Source organism: Ichthyophthirius multifiliis, assembly GCF_000220395.1.
Source record: "Ichthyophthirius multifiliis unplaced genomic scaffold scaff_1120509249712, whole genome shotgun sequence".
Classification (NCBI taxonomy): domain Eukaryota; phylum Ciliophora; class Oligohymenophorea; order Hymenostomatida; genus Ichthyophthirius; species Ichthyophthirius multifiliis.
In genome coordinates this window covers 681-11,408 of record NW_004087417.1, presented here as the reverse complement: position 1 = coordinate 11,408, position 10,728 = coordinate 681, and the positions used below count along the sequence as shown (strand labels likewise).

General features: G+C 15.5%; 2 protein-coding genes across 2 annotated transcripts, besides 22 other annotated features; both read right to left on the bottom strand. All coding sequences in view use genetic code 6, as the record gives it.

Annotated features, from left to right (window-relative positions):
• Positions 1–46: part of a microsatellite that runs on past the window's edge.
• A 142-nt stretch (positions 47–188) lies between these two features.
• Positions 189–229: a microsatellite.
• Positions 230–1,782: 1,553 nt separating this feature from the next.
• Positions 1,783–1,828: a microsatellite.
• Positions 1,796–1,833: a microsatellite.
• Positions 1,834–2,855: 1,022 nt separating this feature from the next.
• Positions 2,856–2,914: a microsatellite.
• A 1,466-nt stretch (positions 2,915–4,380) lies between these two features.
• Positions 4,381–4,437: a microsatellite.
• Positions 4,381–4,450: a microsatellite.
• Positions 4,444–4,498: a microsatellite.
• Positions 4,459–4,496: a microsatellite.
• A 213-nt stretch (positions 4,499–4,711) lies between the features above and the next one.
• Positions 4,712–4,744: a microsatellite.
• A 19-nt stretch (positions 4,745–4,763) lies between these two features.
• Positions 4,764–4,801: a microsatellite.
• Positions 4,767–4,805: a microsatellite.
• Positions 4,803–4,842: a microsatellite.
• Positions 4,843–5,177: 335 nt separating this feature from the next.
• IMG5_026420 (hypothetical protein) lies at positions 5,178–7,463 on the bottom strand (the record flags this gene model as incomplete). The annotated part of the gene is made up of 5 exons (XM_004039292.1): positions 7,407–7,463; positions 7,111–7,351; positions 6,663–7,057; positions 5,587–6,446; positions 5,178–5,465 (listed from the first exon to the last, which is right to left on the bottom strand). Exons 2-5 carry the CDS (start codon positions 7,320–7,322, stop codon positions 5,178–5,180), a joined length of 1,755 nt encoding a protein of 584 aa, XP_004039340.1. The 5' UTR covers positions 7,323–7,351; positions 7,407–7,463.
• Positions 5,495–5,582: a microsatellite.
• Positions 6,455–6,591: a microsatellite.
• A 59-nt stretch (positions 7,464–7,522) lies between the features above and the next one.
• Positions 7,523–7,552: a microsatellite.
• A 123-nt stretch (positions 7,553–7,675) lies between these two features.
• On the bottom strand, positions 7,676–8,917 carry IMG5_026410 (hypothetical protein; the record flags this gene model as incomplete). The annotated part of the gene is made up of 3 exons (XM_004039291.1): positions 7,676–7,691; positions 7,860–8,169; positions 8,494–8,917. 3 exons carry the CDS (start codon positions 8,915–8,917, stop codon positions 7,676–7,678), a joined length of 750 nt encoding a protein of 249 aa, XP_004039339.1.
• Positions 7,698–7,803: a microsatellite.
• Positions 7,736–7,798: a microsatellite.
• Positions 7,751–7,803: a microsatellite.
• Positions 7,755–7,803: a microsatellite.
• A 635-nt stretch (positions 8,918–9,552) lies between the features above and the next one.
• Positions 9,553–9,583: a microsatellite.
• Positions 9,584–10,144: 561 nt separating this feature from the next.
• Positions 10,145–10,228: a microsatellite.
• Between the last annotated feature and the right edge of the window lie 500 nt (positions 10,229–10,728).

Below are 10,728 nucleotides of genomic sequence, written 5' to 3'. Positions count from 1 at the left end.
TTTTTAATTTTATTTTATTTTATTTTATTTTTATTTTATTTTATTTAAACATTATTGCATTTATTCAAAATTTGTAAATTTTAATTTATTTTTTTTCTTTGGCCTTTTATTACTATTATTTTTTCATTATATTAAATTTATAGAAAAATATTTTAATTTAATATATTAATATTTTTCTTAATATATGTATTTTTAATAATTTTATAATAATTTATATATTTTTATAATATAAATTTTAATCTTATTAAAATCGCTATCTTAATTTATATCTTATAAGATGATTTTTTTTTAACTAAATCAATAAATAAATTTATAATGATATTTTTTTTCCTTTATATATTATATATAATAAACAATTAAAAAATTAATATTAAATATTTTTAAACTAATTTATTATACGAATTATTTGTTTTATATAAATATTTATATATTTAAATAATATTTTAGATAAATTATATAATATATATATATATAATTATATTTTTTAAATAAATTTGGGCCGACATATTCAATATCTTTGTTATTAGTTATAATTTTAAGATAGCCTTTAAAAATTATGTCTATTACTTTAGACAATAATATTATCTTGAATTTCATTAATATTATTAAAAAATGGTTCTTAAAAACTTACCACTTAGTTAGTGTTAAATACACAAGTAGATGTAACTAAGTAAAAATATAAATACAGTTATACCAAAATAGATAATGCTGAAGAATAAATATAAATCTACAAATATTCAAAATAGTTTTTAAAATAAGATTAGAAATCTTACAAATCAGAAGCCTTTTTTAATTGCAGATGGTTATATTTTAAATCGATTTATTAATAATCTTGATAATCAATATGAAATTAAAAATATTACTCAATTTTAGTGAAATTAAGAATTGTTAATATTATATTTATTTAAAATAATGATCCAAACAATGATTCAATAGATAGAGATTTCGTAAAAAATAATATTAATGCAGAAAAAAATTAAAGTATTTCAAACAATTACTTAAAATATAAATAAAAATCAAATTTTTAATATTTATAACAACTACTAACTATATATTCAAAACTATTTTTTATATCGTTCTCAATTAATAATTCATATATCTTTTATTCGTATCTAAAAATTATGACAAATATAACTATAATATATAAGCTAGATAATATTATTATTAGTATGTATAAATACCATAATAATTTATAACATATAATTCCTTTTTAATTATATTAATCTTCTTTTGTTCGTTTTTTATAATTCGTTATATTACGAAAGTTACTAAAGATTATAAATCATTTATTTTAGTTTATGTCTAAATTGTATATTAAATAATATAACTTTTTCTTTTATAATTATTAAAAATTTAATTTTTTCATTAATTTTATATAAAGATTAAAAAAGAATTTATTTTAATAATATTTTATTATTTTAAAAAAATCTATATATTATATTAATTTGTCCATTATTTTTATACTTAAAAATAATAATAAAATATAATTAATGTATTTATATATATTATATATAATATATTATTATGTAAGATTATTAATTATTATTATAAAAAAATAAAATATTATTATTTTAAATATACTTTTATATAAATTAAAAATAAATAATAGTGTATTCAAAATAGATGTAATAATATTTAAGGTTATAATTATAATAGTAATATGTTTTTGAATAAAAAAAAAAATAAACATATTTTATATTAGAAAAAAAATTATTAAATAAATATAAATTAAAATATATATATTTATAATTATATTTATTTTTATATATTTATATATATTAATTTTATCTATTTTTATTTTTATTTTTTATAAATATTTATTTTTATTATAAAACTAAATATATATATATATAAATTTGATTCGTTTATATATATATATTCAATTATTTTATTTTAATATTTTTCTTAAATTTAATTCAAAAATTTATTAATATTTAATTTTTTACTTACCATAATTAATTTTTAATAGCAATTTTTGGATTAATTTTTTTTAAAAAAAAAATTTATTAAATCCTCCAATTCTTTATTTTTATATTTTTTACCTCAATTATTAATTTTTTATATAAATAAAAAATTATATATCTTTTTTAAAATAATTAAAAAAAAAATATTAAATTTAAATTTTTTACATTTATGTCTAAATTTTATTCATTTTTGATTTTATATACTACTTGTTTTTTTTTCTTATTTTTTGTTAAAATATTATTAATTATATAGACTGTATAGCTCTTTTTAATAAAAATATTTATTTATTTCCTATATATTTCTAACTTAATATTTTCCTTTTTAAAAAAATTTCTTTTTAGTATAAAGTTTTATTTTAGTTGACTTTAATTTCTTATTAAACTCTCTTTTTTTCGCTAAAAATATTCAGTTATTTTCATTTTAATTCATCACAATAAAATAATTGAATTCTTTTAGTTAATTTTTTAATAAATTTATTTCCTTTTTTAAATTTAATTCGAGTTTTTCCTTTAATTTTATTTATTCTTATGGAGAATTTTTTTATATTAAAATCTTCTTTTACATTTGTTCATAGATATTTTATTGTTTTTGACATTTAAAAATTTCGTATTTTTGTTTTTTTGTTAATTTTAAATTTTTTTAGTTTAGTTTTATTATTTTATTATGATATTTTAGATTTTTAAATATATAACTTCATTATTATTATTTTTTAATTTCATAAACTTATATAAAATAAAAAACACAATAATAATTAAATGATTTTTATTGCAATTTTTTTCCATAAATTAATTTATTTTACAATATTTATATTTTAAATCTATTTTTTTTTATAAAAAAAATTTTAAAATTATTATTTAAAAATATAAACAATAATAATTATTATAAATAACTTAATTATATATAAATAAAAACAATATCAATTATATATAATAATAAATTATTTTAATTAAACATTAAAACAAACAAGTTTTTTTTAATATTTTAATTGTTAAAAATAAAATAAAAAAAAATGAAAGCTTCATCATTAATTTCCCAAAAATCCTCAATTTCAAACTTAGAGTAATTTAATCAAGAACCTCCTTTATTAAAATCAAAAAACCTAGTACTTGCCCATTAAATAAAATAAATATCCTTTGCTTCTTAATAAAAGAACTTACTAACCGAAAAAAATCAACTTATAACATAATAGCCCTATAAAAAATATAAAACATATTATATAAACTAATAAGAATCTAAATAGAGATCTCTGAATATTTTTTTAGAATAAAATAATCCTATAAACACTCTAAACACTTTAAAATATAAATAAATTGATCTAGGCCCTCGTTATAAAAATAATGCAATAATTCCTTATACATTAGTAGGTTCCCCTTAATGGTTTATGCGATAAAAAGAAATAGTCGATAAAAAAGGAAATGTAAGATTTAAAACATAAAAAGGAGTAATTGATTATTAGTCGACTTAAGGCAGGGATGAAGAAGAAAATAAAGTTAAATAAAATTCGGCTTTCAATAAGCTTTTAGAAACGAATGATTTATAAATTAAATAAAGTCCAATTACATCAGATAAGCTTTTACAATAACGTTCTGAAACATTTACATCTATAAATAAAATTAGCAAAAATAAAATAAAAATATAAGATAATAAAAGTAAATAATTATATATATATTAAACAATAAAATAACAAATAGTCACAAAATAAGAAATAATGTAATAAATTCAAGAAATTAATTAAAGATTAAAAAAAAATGAAGAAATGAATCAAAACATTATAAGAAAATTATAAATAGAATAAAAAAACAAATATACTAGAGAAAACAGAGTAATAGATAAATTCTAAAAACAAAAGCAAAATTGGCAACAATAACTTTTCAATATTTCACAAAAAATACAAAGGAATCCCTAAAATTCATGTATGTTAAGATATGAAGACTTTAGAAAAAATAAGAACTAAAAGAGATCTTAGAAGCCTTAAAATCACAAGAATAAATTTTCGGAGGAAAGCGTTTATGGTATATGTATTTAAGAAATTATAAAAATTAAAAATGCGATGATAATAATTTAGCTGATGAATAAATTAGATTTAAGGCAAAACCTTAAAGCTCTTATAGTTAGGGAAAATCTAATTTTAAAAATACAGGAGGATAAGATAATAATAAAGGTAAATAAAATATATAGTCGGATATATATAGTGGATTTAGGACTGTTACTTATGATAATACTAATAAACATATAGAAAGTATTAGAGTTCCGTAAGAATTTAAGACTCTTTCAAGTATAAATTAATAAGGAAATTCACAAAAGAGAAAAAAAGCATAAAGTTTTAATGCCGAATATTTAGTTAAATAAAATTTAGAAAAAATTTAAAATAAAATGATTATAGTAGATGATGATAAAATAGAAGATTTATATGTATTTATTTAATTTAATTTTATTTTATTTTATTTTATTTAATTTTTTTTTTTTTTATTTATTAAAATTTTTTAATATATATAATATTATTTTAATATATATATTTTATTAATATATATATAAATTAAATATATATTAAAATATTTATTTTCAAAATTAAAATTTTTTATTATTTATATATAATTAAATTTTGATAATTAAATTTAAATATTATAAAAATACAAATATTCTATTTTTTATATAAATAAGGTTAAAGGTTAAAATAAATTAGAGTAAGAAGTTTAGTATATCATTAATGAAGGAAGTAAATAAAATTAATATTTTTAGAAAATAGTAAATGAATAAAAAATAAATAATAATAAATAAAAAAAAAAGGTAAGAATTAAATATATATATATATATATATATATATTTATATATATATTTATTTATTATCAATTTTTTTGTATTTAAATTAATTTTTTTTTTATTAGAATAATAGAATAAATATTAATAATAAATGTTTTTTTAATTGTAAGATAATTTATAAATTAATTATAATATAAAAGAACTTGCATAATCTGGTTAAAATTTTTATCCTGTTTTAGTTTAAAAGATGTCTATGTTTTAAAAATAATAAACTAATTAATGAAATAATAATATTTTTATTTTTTAGATATACTATTACTTTATAAAATTATAAATGTTTTTAATACAATTAAAAAAAATTGAATAATTAATTTATTATATACAAAATAAATTTTAAAGTAATATTATAAAAATTAATCATTAAATCTATATATTTTTATTAAAAAAAAAAATCATTCATTTTTCTCGTCAATTTTTTTTTCTATTTCTAATTATTCTAATCTTTGTTTTTATAAAATTTCTAATTATTTTGTATAATAATCTTCATAAATCTACCATTCTTCTTTATTCTATTCAAAAATAGACAAATAATGAATAACCTCAGGTAAAAATAAACAAATAACCTCATAAAATGGTTTAACAATAAAATCAATAAACCCAATTTAACTTTTAGCTATATTAGTAGTATATCTATCACATAAATATGAAATAGGTAAATCATTACTCCTTTCAGAATCACCCTTAAATTAAATTAAAATCGATATAAAAAATATATATATATATATAAATATATATATATATATATATTTATTTTTTTATATATAAATTTATAAATATATAAATTCATATATATATATTTACTTGTATCCAAAATTCTTCTAAAACTCTATTAGCCCAATTTTAATAAATATGAAAAGGTTTAAAAGGATTACTAATATCACATGCATGTAACAAAGTATTCATACATAATTATTTATCTATTTCTTTTGGATTAAAGTCGTTTGTAGATGTCCTACCTTTTAGTTTTGCCATATCAGAAAAATGATAAGACATGTCAGTAGCTATAATCATTTAAATTATATTATTCCGTACTATTTTTTATTTATTTTTACTTAAATTAATGAAAATATTCATATCTTATTCTCCATTAATAATTCTATAAGTTTTACTTATATGATGATTTTCTAAAGGACTTCTATCATTATATAATATTGCTAATTCCGTTTTCATATTTATTTAGTATAAATTATTAAAACCAGGATGTTCTAAATCATGAATAGCTGCCGCAATATACATCGTCCCTATTTCTAATGGGTTTAAACCCCCAACATTTTTAAAAAGACACCTTTTTATGAAAAAATTCATAGTCTATGTTACATCTAACGAGTGTAATTTATTATGATATGGATTATCCTTATAACCTTAAGAAATTCTATTTCCAAAAAGAAATAATTACTCAGGATTTAAATGCATATATGAAAAACAATCGTTTTATTCAAATAAATAAACTAAACAATATGCAAGTTCATTTCCTTTGTTTTCTTTGAAAAGCTCAAATATAGAAAATTCACGACTTTCTAATTCTTGAAAATATTATATATAAGGTTAAATTATTTACATTTTTTCATATTAAAAATTAGGTTTATATGATTATTCGATATTTTAAGAGGATATATTAACAATATTATCATTGTTTTTTTTATTTGATAACTTTTAATCATCTATGTTTTTATTATTATTATTATTATTATTATTATTATTATTATTATTATTATTATTATTTATATCTAATTATTTTTTATTATTAGTATCATTTTCATTATATTATTATTTTTCGTCTTATTTATTAATATTATTATTTTTATTTTTTCCATCTATCTATTTATTTTATTTTTCTTCTTTTTTTTTACCATTCTTGGTTTATTTTTTTATTTTACCATTATACTATTCCATCCACTATTAAATTTCATTCGTTGATGTTCCTTTTTCTAATATAGGCTCGTATAATTTATTTGTAGAAACCATTTCAATAGCCCATTGGAGATCTTTTCCATATTTTTCTTATTACATTTAATCTTTTAGGAAATTAAATATTTATAAAATCCTTTCCACCGGAGTTTTATCTGAATTATTTCCCATTCCTTTTTCTTTTTAATCTATTTCTTTAATTCTTCTAAAAACGAAAAGAATACGTAAAAATCTAAATAAAGTTCTCAGAATTTTTGAAATTTTCAAAAACTAAGCATCTTTATATAATAAAGAAGACATAAGTAATACTAAAGATAAAATAATAACTATCGCATCAAACGCATTCCAATAATCTTTTAAATATCTAAAAGAAAAAGCATATATTTTACATAATATTTCTATTAAAAAAATGAATACAATTATACATTCTAAATAAAAAAATATTAATAAGGCCAATTCTATTTATTGTCCTAAATCAGAATTAAAATCTGTTGAATCTTATGTATTATTAGTAGAGTTTCCATTACTACTTAATGCAAACAACAAAAATATTAAAAGAGTATATACTAATACTAGAAAGAACTGAATTGAATTAAATAATTTACCATTTACAAATTCTTATAATACATATTTAAAATTTTAACGTTTTTATAATTTTCTTTTATAATATATATTAATAAATCATATTTTTAAGTTTAAATAAAAAAAAATACTCTATTTATTTTTATTAATTAAATAATTATACGATCCCTTTTTTTTATCTTTATTTTAAAGGTATTTATACTGTAGTAGGTTTTGGTTTCTTTTTTTAATTAGATTTTTTTTTCCTTATATATATATATATATATATATATATATACAATTTCTTTTTTTAATATTGTTTGGGAAGCCAATTAACTTTTATTTTCGGCTACATTATTACTATTGTTTTAATTTACAATTTCTTATTTATCATTATTTTTTATTTCTATGAAACTTTAACTCATATTAAAATATGGCTAATGTAATTAATATTAAAAAAAAATTATATATTCAAATAAGAATATAAATTATAAAAAAATTATATATATAAATATATAAATAAATATATATATATAAATATATATATATTTTTTATAAATAAAAATTAATTGAAATTAAAAAATAATAATCATTATTTCTAATACAAATCCTAAACTGTAACATGACACTATCCAATAAACTCAATAATATTAGGTGCTGTAAGAGAAAAATTATACTTCGCAAAGGCCATTTAGCTTGCTTTTCTAGTAATACATCCACTATACACACACCCAAGTAATATAACATCTTCCTATTTCAATGAAACGGATTTTTCAATTGACTACCTGAAGGCTAAATAGCAATAAAGACCAGTTAAACCGCATAAAATATCGCCGATTCCCCCACATCTTTTAAAACTACTTTATTCCAGCAGCACATAGGCTTTTTTTCCGTTAGTGACTACATCTATCATTCCTTTATGGATTATATTTATATTATTTAATCTTTGACTTAATAATACAGTATCTTTAATTAAAGGATGACTTAAATCTTGAATTTATACATAATTAAGAATGTGTTATTTATTGTATTTTTCCAAATAAGCCTACATATGTAAAATCCTTTCCTAAGCATTTGTTTACTAAATATTTTTCCCCATAAAGCACTTCCATAAATTATTAAATTCTTATTAATTTGGTGTAATTATATGTATATAATTGTCTTTATTGACAAAATTATTATATATTTTGGAATTTTCTTCCCCTTTTTATTTATATTCCTCAACCATATAATATATACCATCTGCATCTAAAACAATTATCTATTTCTTAATTATAGTCTCAAATACCTCCCCTAAAATCTCCTAAATCCACACATCCCGCCCTAAGCCAGGACCAATAACAAAACTTGTAAAAGCGGAAACCCAATCAGTTATTTTATTTAAAGAATCACCTATTTTTTGTTATTCATCATAGTATTTATTATCCTATTCATTTAATGCGTTTATATATGGATGTACTATAATCTCAGGGGAATATGATTTAATGGGAATCGCTGCTTATTTAGTACATATTATATGAGCTAAATCTGCTCCGCCTTTTAATTGCGAAATTGCAGAGTAAAAGGGAGCACTTGTGTAGTCTAATGAACCTCCTATTATACACATTCTGCCGTTTTAACCTTTATAAGAATTAAATAGAATTTTTGGAAATATTGTTTTCATTTATTAAATTTAATATTTTAATTATTTAGTTGTTTTTTTATATAATATTTTTTTTTTTAAGAAAAATATTTAGTTTATATATATATATATATAAGAAAAAAATAAATTTTTAATTGAAATATTTAATAAAAAATAAAAAAAAAATATATATATTTTATAAATAATAATAATAAAAATTTTCATTCATTTTTTAAATCAGGGATTTGACTTTATTTAAATATTTAAGAATATTCAAGAAAACCTTAATTTAATTTTATTATTATAAATATTTTTATTTATTACTTATTTTTCTACTAGATTTATTTGTATTACTTAAATTTTAAATACTACTATATTTATTTTTATTAATATAATCAATTTTAAATGAATCTTTAATATTAATATCTATCATAAAATAATAAATAAATTAATAACTTAAAATTTTAAAAAAACCTTAGTTTTATTATTAATTAATCTAATTTTAGACCTTAGGACTTATTTATTTAATTCCTTTATATTAAATAATATATTTCGGTTTTTATACATTTCTTATATCTCTATTTGTATAACTATAAGGACTATAAGACATTTAACGTTCTTTTTTAATATATTAAATTTCATCTTAATCTTTAAATGAAATTTTTCTTTATGATTTCTATATTTTTTTTTAATTATATTTATTTTTAAAATAATAATAAAATAAAAACATTTCCTCCAATTTTTAATTATAATTAATTTGGTGAATTAACAAATGATTTTTTAAGAATAGTTTTTGATGTATTTAGATTATTTTTTTAGCATATAAATATAATTTCATTATTATCTATATTTTTGTTTTATTATTTTTCTTCAGTTTATTTAAAATTTTCATATTTTTTTATTTCTTATATATTATCATATCGATTAAATAAAGAATTTTTTTTATTTGCATTTTCAAATCTTTAATTTATTAATAAATCAATGTTTTCTTTATTTTAATTATTTTTATTATTCGTTATAGATGACATTGATTTTTCATATTATTATTTTTTTAAGTAGGAGATTATTATTAAATAATATTTTCTTTATTGTTATCTTTTTATAAATATTCTACTTTCTTCACTTAAAAATTAATAGTATTTTAAAAATCTATTATAAAATTTTCTTAATTATTATTTTATTAAATTAAACTAAACTATTCTAAAGTCTATTATTATTTTTTTAAGTAAAAAAATCACTTTCATTAGTATTTATTGTATTACTTGTAGAATTATTAATATTATAATTATTATTATTATTATTATTATTATTATTATTATTATTATTATTATTATTATTATTATATTATTATTAATTTCATTTTTAATATTATCAAACTAATTATATATATTATCTTTTAATTCATTTATAATCTTTTATATTTAAGGACATTTATTATTACTAATTTGAACTTATATTTAATTCTTTTTTTTATATAAAAATAAAAAGATATTAATTTAAATATCTTATTTTATATATTTACTTTTAATTAATTTTCAATTATATTTTATGATTTTTGTTAAAATAATTAATTATTATAATAGTTATTATCTTATAATTCTTTCTAAAAATTATTTTAATAATATTTATTATCTATAATTGAATTATATATATAGCTTTCTGATGATTATTTATTTAAACTATTATAATTTTATTAAATGCTTTAATATTAAAAAATATTATTCTATGAATTACTGTTATACAATTATTATTATTAATTTTCAATTTAATTTATATTTATACACTAAACACTTTAAAACTATTTATTTTATTTATCAACCATATAATTATTATTATCAAAATTAACGTTTATT